The sequence below is a fragment of the Mus pahari genome, chromosome 8 (assembly GCF_900095145.1).
Source record: "Mus pahari chromosome 8, PAHARI_EIJ_v1.1, whole genome shotgun sequence".
NCBI lineage: Eukaryota > Metazoa > Chordata > Mammalia > Rodentia > Muridae > Mus > Mus pahari.
Genome location: NC_034597.1, coordinates 110,623,357 through 110,644,446, shown reverse-complemented (window position 1 = coordinate 110,644,446; position 21,090 = coordinate 110,623,357). Strand labels below are relative to the sequence as shown.

Below are 21,090 nucleotides of genomic sequence, written 5' to 3'. Positions count from 1 at the left end.
TCCCTGTGGCCATATCTTCGAGGCTTTTCCCCACTTTCTCCTCTATCAATTTCAGTGTCTCTGGTTTTATGTGGAGGTCTTTGATCCACTTAGACTTAAGCTTTGTACAAGGAGATAAGAATGGATCAAATCTCATTCTTCTACATGATAGCTGCCAGTTGTGCCAGCACCATTTGTTGAAAATGCTGATGACCTGTTTTTAAAGAGAGCTAAAGCATTTTTGAGCTTTCTGACTGAGGGAATCTTGCTCATCTTCCCCACCAGTGTGATGTTTTGCTATATGTTCAAACATACTATTTATATAATTAATATTTAAAGAAATGTGTAATTAATAAAAATGACAATGAAGAATATATTTAAACCTGATAGTGTCTCATCTAAGCATTAGCTGACGTCCTTGTTTTAGAATTTCAGGACAAGCAAGTTTTCTTAGGTAGAGCTTCTTGGGACTTCAACAGATTTTAAAAACAGCTCATAGAGTGTTAGAGATCCTGGAGATATTAGATCTCCCAAAAGTCACATATTCACCTTACTAGAGGGTTGGCTATATCCTGCATGAGTGATTTTATTGAAATATTTTGTCCAAATAATACAAACAAGTCAGATGTCTACCTGCTCTATTTTTAATTGATCCTCACATCAATTGACATATGAAATTCTAAAACTTTGTGAGTCAACAGAATGGTCAAATATTTTGGAAATCCAACAGGCAATAAAATCATTCATAAGAAATAAATGTGCTAAAATAGAGAAGTGCAAAGTACTGCAAAAGCACATAGCAAGGAAATTTAGCTGAGAGATAGAGGTCAAAGAGACCCTGAGGACATATCTGAGGATTGAAAGCCAAGCTAAGTGAAATACATATATACATGCATACATACATACATACATACATGAGACACAAAAGCAAAACCTCAGTCAGTGGTTGAAGAAGAACAAATACAATATGCCTGAAAATTAGCATCAAATGAACAAAATTACTAGATAGAATCTTCTGGTAGCTGTGTAGTTGATACTAAAGATCTCCATTATCTGAGTTCTCATCACAAGAAGTGTACATCTGGAATAGATAATTCTTGTTATCACATGGAACATGAACTAAAACTGGGAAAATGGGTTTTAAGAAATGAATAAACAGGGTACTTCACAATGGCACAGGTTAGACAGATGATGACAAAGAGTTGAAAGAATACAGACATATTTGAGAAGATTGTTGAGAGTAGAAACAGAATTAGTGGTCAGATGTGTATAAAGCATGGAGGGGGGTTGGGAAATTTCAAGAATGATATTTGGCTTGAGTGATGGCATAATAGTTATTCTGTGCATGTTACACAGGTGATACAGGGAAGAACATAGACTTTGCCTTCAGGTACAATTACAGTCAAATACCGATTTAATCCTTCTTGGTAAAGAATTGTTTAGATGAGATCACTTGTATGTCTCATTTTCAAATTCCCTGTGTTCAAACAATCTGTTTCAAGATAACCGTGAGGCCAAGTGACAAACGCAGGAGCCATTCACCTCTGAAGACACACTGCTGTACCTAGTACATAGGAGGCTTTCAGAAAACCATGATTCTTTCCTCATCTCTCTTTAAACATTAGTCCATTAGTCATATTCCAAATACTTCTTCCAGACTTAACTTTTATGGACGGACCCTGACAAGATTCTCATTTTCACACCTTCTACATACTTGTGTTAGTTACCCAGATCACCTGTAATTTGGTGTAATAGGGCCTCCTCTAGCAAAATCAAAAAGGAAAGGGATTTAGCAAAATCTGATTTTGTTGTTTTGATTTTGTTGTACCTTGAGGGTACACTTGTGAATCTGACATATATTAAATGTAATTCTCTTGTGTTATTTTTTTCTGTAACCTATTTTAAGTTATAATCTTACTTGAAATATAATGCTATAATTTGTGGAACTGCTTCATTATTTTTTATCTCATTATCACCTTTCTCTTTTACTTTCACATCTCTTCTTTCTGTCTCTCAACCACCCACATATTTAGTCATTAAACTTTCTTATGACCTATTATGCTATTGTCAAAGTACTATAGGAGATAATAAAATAAAGAAAATTAAGTAAATCAGAGAACAGAAAGGAGAAATAACAGAAGGGTGCTCATAACAGATTCAAGGAAAATTCTTCACAAAAAATAATAACGCTCAGACTGGTTAGATGGGGGGGGGGGAGACATCAGGAAGAAGAGAATCCTTAATTTATTGCTGATAAATGGGAAGAAATGAATTGAGAGACAATGAGTATTTGTGATGTGGAGTAGAAAATTATGGTGGAAAATAACAGTTTAGGTAAGAGTCTGAATTGAGTTTGGATGAACGGGTATGAGGAATACAGATGGTAAAGATGAAGAACATTGGCTAAGGATTTTAAATTATCTCTTGGAATATCAGGAGCCTGCCACGATTTGGCAGAAGAGAGTAACTTGGTGGGAGATGCACACACACAGTCATTCTCCCTCCAGAAAGATAGGCAGGAACTGTCACTGCATCCAACTTCCATGACTGACGAGTTCTACTGGCAGGCTCACTCCCATCCACACATGTGAACCATTCCTGTTCCTCACCACAGTGGAAAGTTTACAACAGCTCTGAGACTTCCTATCTCACCATCCAGCACAAATCACATCTGATCCTCTAAGTCATGGCAGATGGGAGCCCAAGCAAAGGTGCCAGACTCCTGTGTTCCTGCTATGCCATCCTACTTCTCGCTCTGGGTTGCCAGTCAATCACACTTCAGGACGGGTAGCTTTGCACTTGATTATTTTAGCTCTACTTTTCCTGCTGCCTAACATAGCTGGTTCTCTATGGTGACTTACCAGGCATGAGCACCAATCTTCGCCCTGTTCTAACATGCTAGGGTCTGCACATTGTTCCCTTTCTGGATTCACTGAAGAGGAAGCTTCTGGAAGTTCTCTGTTCTCAGTTCCTTCTATACATGCCTTTCAGTTTATGCTCCACAATAGCTACCTCCTCTCCCTCCTTTATATCCAATCTACTATACTATTGAACCAAACTCTAAAAGGGGACAAGACTTATAAAGGGGATATTTTAGTTAGGGTTTCTATTACTGCTATGAAACACCATGAACAAAAGCTGTAGAGAAAGTGGTTTATTTGGTTTATATATACATATCACTTGTTTATCATCAAAGGGAGTTAGCACAGGGATGCAAACAAGGCAAGGGACTAGAGGCAGCAGTTGATGCAGAGGTGTGGAGGACTATAGCTTACTCTGTTGCTTGCCATGGATTACTTAGCCTGTTTTCTTACAGAACCCAGGACCAGCAGCCCAAGGAAAGCAACACCTACAATGGGCTAGGCTCTCCCCTATCAATCGCTAATTAAGAAAAATACCTTATAATCAGATAGTATGAAGGCATTTTCTCAATCGAGTTTCCTCCATTCTAGTGTGTCAAGATGACAGAAAACTAGCCAAAAGAAGGGAATAACAATTTTGAGAGGCTGATCTTGAAATTAGTTAGGAAGTTATTATTAAAGAAGATGTGAATGAGACCAAGATTGCCAAAGCAAACCACGGATTCATTTAAGGCAATGAGTAAATGTAAATTTGAGTAATCCCAAAGCAGCATAGGTTCCATACAAACCTAACACTTAGCAGATGAGATGTATTCTCTGTGTGATTGTGTGACTATGATGAATCTTTAAGTATGCCTTTTGAAAAGTGTTAACTTTGGAACCCTCTTCATAATCTACATTACAATCTATTAATGATAAAGGGAAGAAAGGCTAACAAAAACCCTAAAAATAAAATCAAACTAATATAAATAAGTTCAATTATATTTCAAATGAGCTACATAGCTACTCTAAAATGAGATTAAGGAAGCCAGGCAACTTATGAATATAGCTTTGACTAGATTCCCTAACCTGAGGCATGGTTATGGTAGGGTGAGAGTGGATGGACTTGAATTAGAACCAAACTGCTTTTGGTTTTCTACATTTATTTCATGTAGGTATGTCTATGAACAATTCTTAAGAAACAATGTTAGATATAGGTAATATAGAATAGAGCAAATGAGTAAATGCATGGATGATGTGGGAAGGCTTCACAGTGGTACAAACTGAGCAATATTTCATTGAAGAGAATAGATAAATGGACTATAGGCATAATGGGCCATGCTTATGATCTCAGCAGTAGGGACAGAGGCAGGAAGACTGTACCAATTTTAGTCTAATTGAGACTATAGGGAGAGCTAAGATAGCCTGAGCTACACAGTGACACTTTACCTCAAAAAATCTAATACAGCAGTAACATTAACAAACACACCAAAAAAATAAAATAAAATAAAATAAAGGGGGACTGTAGTACAGATTTTATTTGTGATTGTGCAAAATTATCAGTATTATGAAAATAGTAAAAGCAAGGGAAAACAAGAGAGATGACAACATAACCCTGTCCCTAATTAGATGAGAAAAGGTTGGTGTTATGAAGGACATCGTTGAGTCATTGAAAACAGGGTACCAGAACTATGTTTTTTATAAAATTATTTATCAGTCTTATAAAAGAGGGTACAAATATCTTGTGCTTTATACTTTGTCAAATATGATTTGTCATCTACCAAGAGTATTATTTGCCTGGCATGTTAATCCATACCTTTAACCCCAGCAATTGTAGAACAGAGGCAGGCTGATCCTTGTGGAACTGAAACTAGCCTGGTCTACATAGTCCAATGGTTCTCAACCCATGAGTTACTACCCCACAGGAGTCACATATCATATATGTACATTACGATTCATGACAGTAGCAAAATTGTAGTTATGGAGTAGCAATGAAATAGCTTTATGGTTTGGAGGTCACTACAACATGAGAAACTGTATTAAAGGTTCCACAGCACTAGGAAGGCTGAGAACCACTGGTATTGTGAGTTCCAGATCACCCATGGACTAAGATTCTCAAAAGGGCAAAAATACAGGTCTGCATATTTCTCTTTTGTACAATATTAATGTGCTAAGTCACATTTACTGAGGAATGAATCTTCAGAATCAATAACATATTTGTGTGTATATATGTTTGTGGGTGTTTTTATATGTTTGTATATGTGTTGAATCTATGTTTGTATACATACATGGGTGTGTACATATGTACGTGTGTGTGTGTGTGTGTGTATGTGTGTGTGTGTTGGCAGGTGATTGTGAGTCAGAGAAATCCTATTGAGAGAAAGACTATAGTGAGCAAAGAAGTGAGGAGACTTGTGTTGAACATATCCTGGCATGGTAGATCCTAACATCCCTCACTCTGCATACAGTCCAGATTCCATTAGCAAAACACCCTGACTGAGCTTAATCTATACTAAGCAGTTTGTTGAAATCAGACTGAGAAAAAGCCTTAGCTCTGATTATAAAAGAGACCCACCAATAATGCAAGCTTCAGGGTGGGATATGTCTAAATTGTCAAAGATTTGCCTTTACCAGGTGAGACAAATCTTGTACCTCTGGAACTAACCAACCAGATGGCTTCAAAACCCAAACTAACAAGTAACAAAAGCCAAGAGACCAAGAACTGCTCCACATAGCCTGTTATGTGGATTTGTTTGCTCACTGTGGGGTTCCTGAAAACAGCTCTCTGACCCACAGAGCTTTCCCACTAGTTTGAGTTGCTCCTTCTCTTGCTGATGTAGAAGCAAAGAAAGGCTGGGAGAACAAGAAAGTGAGTTGATACCAAGTAACTCTCTAGCAATATGAATGAAGATGATTCATATACACTTATAGTCACTGAAAAATAAATCACAAAACCAAAACTAAAAAACAACAAACAAAAAACAAAAGCATTCACACTACATATCAAAACAATTGAAGCTGAACCTCCAGGGCAGTACACGAGACTGAAATTTTAGTGCTTTCCTTTGGATGGGAAGGTTCAATATGGTTGAGAAAAGTGACTTAGAGGCTCCATGTGGACATTTGTTGAAGCTATTTAATTACATTTACAGTACCTAACTACCATTGTAATCTAAACCATAACTATTATGCTTTATGTGATTTTTGCTTTAATAGCTTCCCTATAACTCCTAAGCAAGATTTCTAAATTACTCCTATGAAATATACAAATATTTTGTCAACACACACACACACACACAAATAAACTTTGCTATTCTTATATCCTCAGTGAAGTTCATAAGCAGTATCTGAAACTTCCATTACATTAAAATTGTAGGCTCCATTTGCTGCTAAGGTATAAATTCAAAGCACTCTAATTGAACTCTAATTACAATAAAGTCAGTCATATGTCTTAGTCCAGCATTCAACATTTTGATTCTCCGTTTACACACAGCATCTTTCAGTTTTATTTCTGGTGAATATCTTGCTGAAAGGAAGCATCAGAAACAATATCAAATCTGAAAGTCTCAGCAACATGATGTTCTTTCCTTATTATCTAAATTTCGCTTTTAAAATGCATATGCATAAGTAGTTTCATTCAGATGTTCACCATTTCTACATGACTATAAAATTTCATTAAAATCCAAGTCTTTATTATTGCAATGAAGAACTCCCAGGGATGTAGTTCTTACCTGCATTGGAGCAGATGACATCTTGGGAGTTCTTGCACATCTGGTTGCTGATTTTTTTGGTCAGGTCACACTTGGTTGGGTACTGGCAAGCTTCCCCAAACCATCCCACATCACACTTGCACTTGCCGCAGTCACAATTACCGTGGCCTGAGGGATCAACAACATCTGGTGAGATTCAGATGGTTTTATCAAGGAAGGGTTTATGTTAACTAAGACTCCCAAGGGGCTGTTGCTTCAAGACAATGGTACGATAAAATCAAATATACGTATCTGAGACTGGTTAGGGAGTAATATTATTCTTCAGAAAGAATATGACAATTTTAATTCAATAGTCAACTTTTATAAATACAAAAATTAAGTGAATTTCCAGAGACAGAGAAATTAAAGGAAGACTAATAACTGGCTGTAATATATATATATATATATATATATATATATATATATATATATACTAGTATATATATTAGTATAAATATATTATATATATATTATATATATAACTAGTATATATATATATATTAGTATATATATATTAATAACTGGCTGATATATATATATATATATATATATATATATATATATATATATATATACATGTGTGTGTGTGTGTGTATTTCTATTTAACTGTATTAACACAACAATCCCCAAATGAACTCTTATGAGACATCACTAAATGGTACACTGGATTGGGATTTCTTTTATAAATATATTAAATATTATCTTGGAATTAGCAGAAATTTCAAAGTGTGATTTTTTTTTTAATTAATGAAGAAATTTGACACCATCACGAAAAAGAGAAAAACCACATCTTTACAGAATTGTCTTAGTCCTCTCTGTTTTCAATCATCATTTTGCTTTTAGGTGATGCTATTTAAATGGTTATGACCACAGGCTTTATTAAGTCTAATATTTTGCTAATATTTTGTTGACTGTACATTAAACAAGCCTAAGTTTATAACACATAAAATACTTGACCGAAAAATGTACATTTTCCAAACTCAAGCTGTGATAGAAATTACTGAGATTTTCATTTGCCAATGTTTGTCACCTTCTATGGAGGAATATAGTTTATAGTGTAAGATGTGACACTTCCTTGACATTAAACAGGGCTTTAGAAGTTGAGCAAAGTTTTGTACAGCACCCCCAGAGTGTATAGCACCCACAGTATCTAGCACCCACAATGTACAGCACCCATACAATCTTTTGTCTCTCAGGCATGTCCCTCATCTCCTCCATTATAACACATTTCTGGGAATCAGGGTTTGACTCTTAATTTATGTAATCCAGAACCAGGTTATCATTTCTCAGGACTAAGGGTGATTTTACCTAATCCATGGCTACATCAAGTCCTAGCTAGAAAAGAATTCTCAAAGCCTGACTCTTTGGAATTGTCATTCTTGCTGTTTGTTTTCTAAAACTTTAATTTCGACAACTCTGAAACTTAGTATTTAAATGTAATCCAGCATACTTGAGAACAGGCCCACTGACCTTCAAGTTCTAAAACAGTTAGGGAAGGCAGAACACACAAAGCAAAATAAGTCCCACCCAATACAGTGGGGATGGTATGTGCAAGGCTCTTTCATTCTTTGCAGGTTCAGCCATCGTTGGCCAGTCACTATTGGGGGAGACAACTTTCAGTAGAATACGAAATCAGAACTTCTATACCAGGGAACGATTATTAGACACAGTCTTCTGTGTGAGCTAACTCATTGCTTCTACAAGAATGCAAAAAGGGCTTTGTGAGAAAGTAAATAGGCTACCACTAGCTCATTACTTCCTAATGGATGCTAGATTGGCAATGTGAAAGGACTACCCTCTTCCTGGTACTGCTACTGAGTACCTTAGAAGTCACCAGAGAGCAATACAGAAAGTGGATGTTTATTTTTTATATGTGTAGTAACTGTTTCAAGACAAAACTAAAAATGATTTCAGTGCTGAAAAGATTTTAAAATGAATTAACCATTTGTATATACCAATGAAAAATTACTATGCTTTCATCTGATGAACAAAAGGAGAGAAAATGATGAAAGCACTTACTTCTCTCTTATCTCCTAATATCCTACAGAGAAATAGACTCTCAAGAAACACACAAGGATCATGTTTAGTGATAAGCACACATATCCCAGGATTATGAGCAATCTCTCTGTGGCTAAAGAAGTACATCAAAAGCAAACATGTAAGGAAAGGTATGAAATGGATCAAACCAACCTGACAACTAGGCACAGAATGAGACCTGGAGGCGTCTCCAAGTGTAAACAGGACATCTGTGGGAAAACTGGATGAACTCAGAAGAGTCCGCATTATGCTTTAAAATAATGTTTGTCTTTTAATTTGTAATTGCATTGCGGCTATATGAGATGTTGACAGTAGATAAAGTTGGATGGAGTGTGTGCAAGAGGCCGAACTGTGTTTTCTGCTCTTCTGGGAATCTAAAATTATCTCATAATCCAATGTATAAAAACATGAATACTCTGTATGTAATTGAGCCTAATTTATAGCTGAGGTTCTTAGAACTAACTTTAACTAAAAGGCAGTGTTTATTAGGTAACATATACTACATGTGTGTGAATTTGGAATATATTGGTACATACTTTATCAAAGGTATTAAGTAGAAGCTGCTACACATATCTAAAAATTAAGCCAACAAAGAACTTGTTTCAAGCGAGATGTTTTACTGGAACTAATAGCAATTGTCTAATGATAAAAGCCTAGTTGTTCTGGTCTCTAATCAGTGACAATTCCTAAACCTTCCTCATACTGCGAATGTTCAGAATCCTGAAGTGTAGTGATACTTTTGTTGTTGTTGTTTTATACATAATATTTCAATTTATTATTTTAACAGGTTCTAGTAAGTACAGTGAGACCATCTGTTACCAGGAGGACTTTTTATATAGCTAGACACCTATGTCCAAAGATGCAGGATCACATCTGAATTCCTTGGTTGAGTCACCTGCAATGTTAACTTTGGTTTTCTGATAAATAATAAGCACCTCCAAGATCAAGTTTCCACTCACTCCTTGTATGTGATACAGCTTGAGGGAATACTTTGAGGTCCTGCAAATGTCCTGCTTCCTTATAACATTTTCACCTTTATCTTCAGCATTTAACATGGAGTCTTATCCACAACACTTTGGGGTAATTCAGTGGCACTTTTTTATTTCCTTTATTATCAACATTAATTTCTCTAACCATAGAAATGTTCCTTCTCGAGCTGAAGGGGTTTGAAACCCCATAGGAGGAGCATCAATATGAACTAACCAGTACCCCTTTGGAACTAAACCACCAATTAAAAACAAAACAAAACAAAACAAAACAAAAACCCACATGGTGGAACTGTATATGTAGCTGTATATGTAGCAGAGGATGGCCTAGTCGGATATCAATGGGAGGAGAGGTCCTTGGTACCGTGAAGGCTCTATGCCACAGTATAGGAGAATGCCAGGACCAGGAATGAGAGTGGGAGGGTTGGGGAGCAGGGGGAGGGGGGAGCGCATAGGGGATTTTGGGAGGGGAAACTAGGAAAGAGGACAACATTTGAAATGTAAATAAAGAAAATATCTAATTTTTAAAAAGGAAAAAAAAGAAATTTTCTTTCTCTTCATTTACTTATAATTTTTTATTTCTATACATACTTTGTATATTATTTCACATCTTACAGTAAGTCTAATACTATTATTATTTAGTTAATTATATAATAAAATAAAATATTATTAAAGTTCTGCTACATTTGAACATTAACGAATTTTTTATATTTCTTATGAGTCTTTTGGTAGATCAATATAGATAGATTTCATATATTGTGTATTTATAATATATATTTGTATGTTTTGCTGCTTGTATATTAGACTTAAGATTTCATCGGCTTTCTTTTCATTTAACTTTCTTTTGAATGCTACCTATATCCTGGATGGTTAGTTTTAATTTTACGTACTTCCTTTTGGTGAATTACACTTTTTGTGGGGTAGCACTTACTTTTTGTGGGTTGCAGTTCAATGGATTTTGACAAAGACCAGAGATTCAAAAATGTAGTGTTTATATACCGTTTATATACCAACTCCAACACTCTGTAGCGTGTTCCATGGTCTCTACTGAGGAATCCTCCGAAACCTTTTACTGTCCCTTGGCAAGGATTAAGCTAGTCTGTATCTCTGCTCTCCAGGCCATGCCTGTTTCTTAGGACTGTGTGAGTAGAATTAAGTCCGAAGCATCTTTTTATGATGGGCTTCTTCCATTTGGCAAGATGCGTTTAAGTTCATCTTGCATAGGAATGGATTTATTCATTCAGAGACTTTTTTTTAATTTTCTGACAAATATTCCACTGTACAGGTTTAAAAGAATCCATTTACAGGACAAAGGATGTGCGCATTGACTTGGAACTCAGGTCATTTGTCAATTAAACAGATTTTCATGTTTGAGTGCAGTTTTTTCTAATGGCTATATGTTTTTATTGTGCTTATTTATTTTAGAATAGGATTGCAGTATCAATGAGACATAGAAACATAATTGTATTTTTAAAATCATAAAACTGTTTTCTAATGTGACTAACATTTAAAGGTGTGTGTGTGTGTGTGTGTGTGTGTAGGGATTGGAGTGGTGTAGTTTTGGAGACAGAATGCAAGGCTTCCTGAATGTTAGCCAAACTCTTTACTATGGAGTCACATTCAGGACCTTGTATCATAACCACTAACTACTGGGAACAGTACTTTCTTTTTTTATTTCTTTTTTTCCATATAAGGATAACATTTAATAGGGACTCACTTACAGATTCAGAGGTTCAGGGGGGCAAGGTGGGACCATGGCAGCATTCAGGCAGACATGGTGCAGGAGGAGTTGAGAGTTCTACATCTTCATCTGAAGACTGCTAGGAGAAGACTGACTCCTACATGGTTAGGAGGTCAAGGGTCTCATTGCCCATCTCCACAGTGACACACTTCCTCCAACAAGGCCACACTTCAATAGTGCCACTCCCTGGGGCAAGCATATTCAAACCATCACAACTTCCAAGGGTATTCCTTGTGCTACCTCCAACTAAAATAACTTCTAGACGTTCTTGGTTATCCAGAATTACAGTTCCATGACAACAGGAGTCTCACTCCATTCATATCTATATGACATCCTTTTATAACCTATACCAAGCTTTTGATGAGTACCTGCTGGATGAAGACCATGTCTTGCTTCCATGTGCTTTCACATACTAGCATACAGATGCTTGATGCCTAGTAGGTATTAGAAGCTGGTAGTATAGTTAACTTAGAATGTGTTTATGCTTCAGTTAAAAAATGATTGCAATTTTTAAGTTTTAGAGTCACTAATTGTGATGGCTAATCTTTGTTGTCAACTTGACTACATCTGGGATCAACTAAAACCCAAGTAGCTAATTGGGCATGCCAATGAGTGATTTTCTTGCAAGGTTCAGTTGAGGTTGTAAGACCCATCCTAAATCTGAGACACATCTTTGGTTGGTAGCCTATATAAAAGGATGTGGAAGATGGAAGCTTCTGCTGTTTGCTTGTTTGCCCCCACTCTTGCTGGCATGTTCACCTATCCTGCTGGTTTTTTTGTTTGTTTTGGGTTTTTTTTTTTGATATTTTATGTATTTATACTTCAAATATTCTCCCCTTTTCCGGTTTCCCTTTTTCAACCCCTTATCTCCCTCCCCCTGCTTTTTCACTTCTCTTCTATTTCCCTATTGAATTTTAATCATTCTAATCGATTTGTTGTAAAATAACATTGTGATTTAATTTGCATTTCCCAAATGATTCTGATATTATTTTTTCAATATGCCTTATTTTGCAATCTATGCATTTTCTTTTGCTCGTTTTTTGGGTTGTTTTTACCTTGGTATTGAAATTTGAAGTTTTTAGCTCTTAGGCATGACATCTCTGTCATAAATGTGGTTTGCAAATATTTCCTTTAATTTGTGGCTTATCTTTCATTCTCTTTAACATCATCAAATAGAGAGAAACTGGGTTTCATTTTATATATATGTATTTTATCATTTTTTCATTTTAACAACTACTAATAATCTGTCTACAAATTCTGCCTAATGTCAAGTTTATTCTATTGTGATTCATAAATAATATTGGCTCCTGTAACTTGCACATTTTATGCAACTTGATAATTATTGATGTTGTAAATTTTTCTCTAACTACTAACAATAACTACTAACTCACAAAATATAAAATTTTGATTCTATGAGAACCCTAGCTATGTTCTTAAACATGTTTTGTCTGCATAACAAAATTACTCTGGTTTTCTGTATAAAATTCAGAATTATTCTGTTGATAATCACAAAATAAGAGAAAAATACTTTCAAATATTTTACTGGGTTCTCATAGAACCTATGGACATACAAAAAAAGGAGAGTAACTGTCTTACCCAGCGTATAAATATAATAAAAAACTTTGAGTTTTGAATATTGAACCAGCCTATGTTTTGAGACACATTTTGTTCTCAGAAGTTATATTTCAGCATATTCTGTTATGGCTTAGATATGTCTTCTAATATTCTTTGAAGATTTTTGTGTCTATGTTCTTAAACTGCATTGGTATCAAGTTTTCTTTGTTGTCACAACACTGTCTAATTTTAGTGGTAAGAAAATTGGAACAAAATGATCTGAGGTATGGATTTCAATTATCCATTTTGGGGGATAAGTTGTATGGAATTAGTAATATATGGAATCAGTAGTATATTATTCACAAGGTTTGGTAGAATTTTCTAGTGAAATCATTACTCTATACAACCTTTTTTGCTCAAATGTTAGTTATGATTAATGTCTTTAACCTGTAATGGGAAAATAAGGACTTTTTATTTTATTAACATTTTATAGGTTGTGACTTTCAGTAAATTAGCTTATTTCATTTAAGCTGTTGAATCTGTATTCATAATAAAGCAGGCCTTCCTTTAACACTAGCAATACCAGCAATGAACTATCTTATGTTGATGCATTGATTCTCATACTGGACTTTATTTGTTCCCTCAAGATTTATATCAATTTCATTGATATTTTCAAAAAATTACCTTTTGATATTATTGGTTTTTCATTTTTCTTCTTCTTCTTCTTTTAAATTTCCTTAATTTCTACACGAATGTATTATCAAATCATTCCTTATCCACTCTTAGTTTAATTAGATCATACTTCCATTATCCCCATAATCAATACAATTAATGTTAAATATTTCTTCTGCCCCATTATAAAATATTGATGCTGTAAATTTTTCTCTATATGGTAATTTTTTTGCTATATGGTATTTTTATTTTCACTTTAGATTTAAATACCCCAAGAAGATTTCTCTAATCTATTAGTTACAAAAAATATACTATGTATTTTCATAACCCATGAGGATTTTTCTAACTTACTGGTTACATAAAAATGTACTATGTATGATACAGTATTTTTCTAGTGATTTCTCAGAAGTAGTTCTCTAATATTTTTTGTTCATTCCAGTATGATATATTACAATAGCGTAATTTTTAAATTTCTAGGGGCGTATTTTATGGCTCAGAGTTACCATCACATTTAATTTCTCTTCTGCACTTTCTTCTATGATATAAACTGGTCAGATTGGAAATGGTTTAATTTAAGCTTTTCATTTCCTCATCAATTTTGTATCTTCCTGCTCTGTCAATTGCTGACCAGGGAGCATTTTCATCTCCAACTGTGATTATTGATTCTCAATCTTCATTTCAGTTTTATCATTTTAATCTTGATGTCTTTGAATACTACACTAAATGCACACAATTTGGCTTCCTTGCCTTGGCACAGAATCATAACTGGTTCATTATGTGATGTCCTTACCTGGAACCTTTCCTTATGCTCCAAATCAGCATAGCTATTCCATCTTTGACTATGAGTGTTTTAATAAAATAAATGTGCATAATTTTATTTTTGACCTATTCATATCTTACATTTTGTCTGGTTTCATACACATGGCATGAAGTTGGATCTTCTTGACTAATAGTCTCCACTTTTCCCCCATTTTTAAACTATCATTCTCTGATCACAGTTCAGAGTAGTCTTATACTGTTGGATTCATACATAATCATACATATATCATTTAGTAGTTTCCATTTACCTTTTACTTCCCTTCTCTTTTGTTAGTTGACAAGTATTAATGATAATAAGTTTTCCTTTATTAACCAAGCCTACATTGTATTTCCCATTGTATTTCCCTTTAATTAATCAGAATTTACTTTCAAATCCTTTATGTGTGGTATTAGAAACATAAGAGAGCGAGTGCTTAATTTCTTCCTCTCATTCTCTATGCTATTTTTGCTTTTTCATAAACATACCTCACATTAACTCTAATAATACATGTTGTTCTTTAGTTTTGAATTAGACAGTATCCTCAGTTTAGACCAAGAATAATGAGGTGAATTTCCATGCTATTTCATGGCAATTTCTTTCATTTTTTAGCCATCCTCATCTCTTTGGTAGCCCAAGTAATTTCCAGTGTCATATCTTTTTGTCTGAGGAAGTTTACATTTCCTTAGAGTAAACTTGCTGTGATAAATATTCTTATATTAAAAGTCCTTCATTTTGATTTTTAAAAGTACTTTTGCTGGATACAATGGTACTTTATCATTCCTTTCTGTGCTTTAAAAATGTCACTCCATTTTCCTCATGCTTGTATGATTTCTCACAAGAAGTCTCCTCTAATAATTATCTTTGTTCTTCTGCATTTAATGTATCTTTATTCCCCTGTCATCTCAAGATTTTCTGTCTTTACTTAGAGCAAATGTTTCTGTCTTTCCCCCAGGTGCAACTGGTACCCTAGAAAACAGTGTGTGTTTGTCTTTAACCAAACAGAGAGGAAAGATTTGGTCTGTAGGAAAATCAGGACAGTGCATATGGAAATTCTCATAACCATAAAGGTTTGGTGATTTCCCTAAGGTCCCCAGTTCATGAATCACATTGAAAGCCAATTTCCAATCTCTTCTGTAAGCAGTCAGTTGGAGTTACAGGAGAGAAGTGTGAAGACTGTAGAAAGCCCCCTCCTCCTCCCCTCCTCACACTCACACAAAACACTGCTGCTGGAGCAGCTCCCAAGGCTTCCTACATATTTTGTTTTTATTTTGATGCTTTTTTTTAACAAACTGGTTATCTTATTTATTTACATTTCAAGTGGTGTCTCCCTTCCTGGTCTCCCCTATGTACCTTCCAATCCTATCCCCTGCCCCCTTTACCTCTAAGATGGTACTCCCACACCCACACATACACACACACTTTCACTCACACACACACACTCTCTCTCACACACACACACACACCCACACATACACTCCTGCATCACCCCACTCTGGGGCAACATGCCTCCACATGACAAAGCACCTCTCCTCTTATTGATGCCAGATAAAGCAGTCCTCTGCTACATATGTAGCTGGAGCCATGGACTCATGGCTCTTTGGTTGCTGGTTTAGTCCCTGGGAGCTCTGAGGGATCTGGTTACTTAATACTGTTGTTCTTCCTATGGGGTTACAATTTCCTTCGGCTCCTTCAATCCTTCCCCTAACTCTTCCATTGGGGTTCCTGGGCTCAGTCTGATAGTTGGCTGTGAGTATCTGCATATGTGTTAGTCAGGTGCTGGTGGAGCCTCTTAGAGGACAGACATACTAGGCTCCTGTCTGCAAGCACTTCTTGGCATCAGAAATAGTGTCAGGGTTTGGTGTCTGCAGATGGAATGGATCCCAAGGTGCATGACATTAGCCAAAATATCCAACAGAGGTGCTATTGAGCCTGAAGTGACCACACCCAGTAGATAAGTGTGGTCCCCAGTTGAGGAATGGGCCGCCACCCATCTTAAAATTTTTAACCTAAATATTCTCCAGCTATGACCCATAAGGGTTTGGTTGTAACTACAGGAAAGTCAGTACTTACTCCTTGTCTCCCTCCGGATGTTTATCTTTTTCCACACTGGGGCCTAGCTGCTTATGCTGTTATTTCAGAGGAATTTGAGAACACAGAAGAATCAGCAGTTTTTCTACTTTTCTCCATTCTCAGGGTATAAACCACACTTTCTAGCTCTCTGTATCCCAGATGGAAACTAAAATCATAATTTGCTTTGGGGGCTAAACTCATCAAAGAAACATTGTAATTGTAGCTTGGTTTCCCAGATCTTACAAGGCTATGTAGCCAATATTTAAACAGAGACTATAAATATGAACAAGAATAACTTAAGTTACTTCAGTAACTGAGGCATTCATAACCATTGTCAGTAATGCTTGCATATTTTAAATTTTAAAATCATATCATAAAATGTATAATTTGAAAGTGTTTGCTTATTTGTAAGTTGTTTAAATGAAATAATTTTTAAAACTAAAATATCTCTGCTTACTCTATTTATTCAACACTATCTATGATTTGTACTGACAATAATACTAGAATAGTTGTAAAATCTGGTCCTCTATTGGCACTGACAAAATATGGTATTCAAGCAACCTTGAAGCTGATGTTTTAATCTGAATTCTTGGTTGGCCCTTCCAGGTAAAACCCATTTGCTCTTTCTTCAAATGTGCAAATTACCAGGATCTACACTACTTTCCAGCAGATTCAAACTTGCTTACTTAGACATATTCAATTTTCTCCTTGTCTTTTTGAGACACTGTTGATTCCATGGCCTTCGGCACTTACAAAAACTCAAGAATTAACCAACACTAAAACCTTCATTTTCTAATATAACAATTAGTTCATACTTCAAAGTAGAAACTTGGCATTGTTTTTAACTCAGGGTCAGTGACTGGCCATAGTAAGAATTTTAGGCTAACAAAAGATTACCTTTTAGATATTTCTGTTTTTTTGGTTTTGGGAACATTTCAATGTGAGCAATGGAAAAACTCCATATGAAAAGCCTTCAAAATTAAGTCTTCATTTTAGTGTTGCCATGACATTAGTAAGCCACATGATCCTGAGGAGTAAAATAGAAAAGCAAAGGAAAACAAAAGTGATAATTACTGGCTTCTAACACTGTAGCAAGTACTTTATGCAGATTAGTCCATTAATTGTCATAATGAACCAATAAGATAGATTTCATTACTTGGTTTTGCAAGTGAGGAGACAAAGAGCCAACGTTTATGTAGCTCCTGCACTCAAAATGCTTCTGTCAATATCCTTTGTTTAGAAGTTGAAATGAGTAGGCTAGAGTAAGCCATTGTTCCTGGAAAGGTAGCATGTGGCCTGGACTTGACACCACAGTCTCTGTTTCCCGTGTTTCCTTTTACAAATTGGACCAGACTGAAACAGGTAGAAACCCATGACTCTTAGGTTTGCCTGCAAAAATAAGACATTGGACTAAATAACTCTAAGGTTCAATTTACTTGAAAAATCTGACACTATAGACTAGAAAAATATTTGTTTAATTTTTTATTTAACTTGTTATTAATTCTTTGTGAACTTCACATCATGTACCCCAATCTCACTCATTTTTCAGTCCCTTTGTCCTGCCATCTGCCCTTGCAACCTAGTCCCTAAAGAAAAAATTCTCATTGTGGAAGCTGTATTGTGTCATAGTGTGCTCCACAATATATGCTTTTTTTCAATACTTTGTTACTTGTGAATTGCAGCGACTCATTGCAATGAGTCCTTGGTCTGGTCCAAGGGCTCTGGCTTCTGCTACTCTATCAATACCAGATCCTCTCAGGGACTCCTCTCAGATAACCTGTTGTCGCCCTGTGTCCTGGAGATCCTGGGGCTTTGGATTTGTAGGTAACCCCTTCACATTCTGCAGCAGTTCCTCAATGGGGTAGATGTTGGGCCTGGCTGACTCAAAGCCCTGGATCTGGGCCTGGGTGGTAGATAAGCTGTTCAGCCCACCAGCTCTACTTCACCTACATCATCAGGGCAACCTCTCCAGCATTGCCCCAGCTGGCTTAGAGCCAGCTCTCCTGGTTTTCATGACCTCTGGACTGACTCACATGAACATACAGCAAGGCCAGCTCATATGTTGTCCTGAGTAGGTTCAGAGACAACTCTTCTAAGTGCTGCAGCAGGTACTTAGAGAGCTCTTAGTCTCATACTCTCTGAACTGGGTCACCAGCAACCTCCCACAGTCAGGACCAGCTCTACTATGTTGCCTAGATGACCTGCAGTTCAGGCTATGCCCTGTTGATGCCAGCAAGAGGCAGGTCCAGCAATCCTGTTTTCATGACTTTAGGACAGAAAAATAAAACTTCCTCTTAACAAAGCAAAGCAGACTCATCAAAGCAGGAACTAAACAAACAAGCAACAAACAATCAAAAATAGGTAATGGTTGACATCTAAACATCAAATAATTGTTATTAAATTATACTTGCTACTCAAACAAAAATTAAAAAGTTGAAATTCTATTTTTTAGTCAACGTATACATTAAAATATTACATATGCCAATCTGATTGTATGTAAAGTAGGCTTGGGTTAATCCTGATAAAATTAGGACTTAAAATAGAAATAAGAGATTAAAAGATAATATATTATAGTAAAGATGGTATTTTGGAAGAACTCAGGTAATAAGTTGCATAATGTCAAATACATTTATGCATTAAATGTTTGTGTATTAAATTTATGCACAAACACACAAGCATTACTTTAAGGATTCAGAAAAATTCTAGGAGTTCTTACAAATTCTGCTACAGTTAATTGTGAGCTTTGATGTGTTACATAATTAACCTTTTCACTTCCTTCAACTCATTCAGGGGAAGAGTAGTAAAATAAAAATACGCATGTATTCCTCATTTCTTACAAAATGGGTCTTTGTAAGAACATTAGAATTATTTGCTTACTCTGCTTAATTCTTATAAACCCCAAGAAGTTTATGGCCCTTTTCTATTACAGTAAGGAAGTGTGCCCTGTGTCCCAGGTCAATCAAGATAGGAAAGGAAAAGAGGAAGGCTCAGAGATCTGGGACAGATGTTCTCAGGTCTCTTTCCCTTTGAACTTCAAACTTCAAATCCTAAGACTCTATTAGAAAGCACATATGAATAATGTGTTTGAGTGGAGAAACCTCGCCAAACTAATCTAAAAAATCCCAGAATGGTCCAGAGAGATGGCTCAGTGAGTAAATTGCATGTCACACAAACATGAAAACCTGAGTTCAGGTCCCCAGAATTCACATAAAGTCATATCCTGAAGCATTTGCCTGTAATCAGTACTCCCATGGCAAGATAGAAGGCAGAGATAGGAGAATCCTGGGAACTTCCTGAGCTAGCTAGTCTAGCAAATACAGTGCTGAACAAGAGACCCCTGTTAAACCGAATGGAAAATGAGAAATATATCTTGAGGTTGTCCTCTGATCATGACATGCATGCATACATGTAATAATATGCACATTTTATATGTACATTAGTATTCATCATATATGAACGTTAGTAAGCAATAAATGTCTCTAAGATGATTGCTAAAATTGAAAACTCTGTGTGATGCAATGGTATACATTCCACTAGACCAAAAGCTTTGAAAAAACAGGCATTCTAACACACTGACGTAATAACCATGATTGTAAGCTTAAGACAATAATGATTTTATAGACTTTTAAAAATGAAACATATTCAGCATCATTTTTTCCTCTTTGTTTTAGGGCACACAAAAAGGTATACCCCACCAACTGATAATAGTGCACATGAATTATTCAACAAGCAATGTTTATATTTCACAAAACTAGTGGGGAAGTCCTTAAAAATTAAGCTATTATTCAATTTGAACTGGGTATTCACTTAAATATGTATTTTATACATTTTACTTTCATTATTAATCAGTGTACTAACAAAATTATAACCATGTTAAATCATGCATGTGTGTTTGTTTCTGTGTGTTGCTTGAGTTTTTTTTTTCTAGAGTTCCTTAAAGTTTCTCTACCTTAATAATAGGCCTTATGATCAACTGCTTTTTAAAACTCTCAAAACATGAATAAATAAATAAATGTCAGAATTCATATTGTTCTCTCTGATTGTTAATGGTAGGCCAAGATCTAATACAAATAGTCTAGAGCATATTAACATCATTCATTCATGGAATATGTTAAGAAAGAATAAAAATAATATTTATAATTTTATCTTTAGAAACATTTATTTTGTTTATGTATATAGTATTACTATAAAAATGTATAAAATTGCAAATTAATATAATTTATAATTTACTAAAACTGAATTAAGAATAGATTTGCAAAGTTCATAAGAATTATTCTAAGCTAGGTGAAAGAGAGACATTATTGGTACTTTGGGTATTTTTCATACTTCCTATCCATCCTGAGTCTGAATATGAATTCTACCAAAGAGGAATGAAGTGTTTGGGTGGTTAGGAAAAAAAAGCCTTCTACCCTGCCTACCTCAAGGGTGACTGTATATAGACACAGAAGGAGAATGTTGGAAATCCACCCTTCATGACTCTTGGAAAGATTTGCAGTTTTTCTTAGTATTATCTTGGGACAGTTGCAGTGGAAGTTGGAAGTGAAGTGGCTGTTAAGGTCAATTGATATCCTGCAGGTCCAGCAAGACATAAGAAGGAAATCCTAATTTTCTTTCAATAGAGTGCTACACTTAAGAAAGACTTGTGTTTATAAGGAATATGGGT

The 21,090-nt window shown here is 35.5% G+C and overlaps 1 protein-coding gene across 1 annotated transcript in view; it reads right to left on the bottom strand.

Moving 5' to 3' along the window:
* Positions 1–21,090, bottom strand: part of Itgbl1 (integrin subunit beta like 1) — a 233,355-nt gene that overhangs the window by 126,408 nt on the left and 85,857 nt on the right. Inside the window, exon 3 of the mRNA XM_021203044.1 lies at positions 6,551–6,697. Coding sequence (XP_021058703.1) covers positions 6,551–6,697 — 147 coding nt within the window. The remainder of the gene's footprint in view (positions 1–6,550; positions 6,698–21,090) is intronic.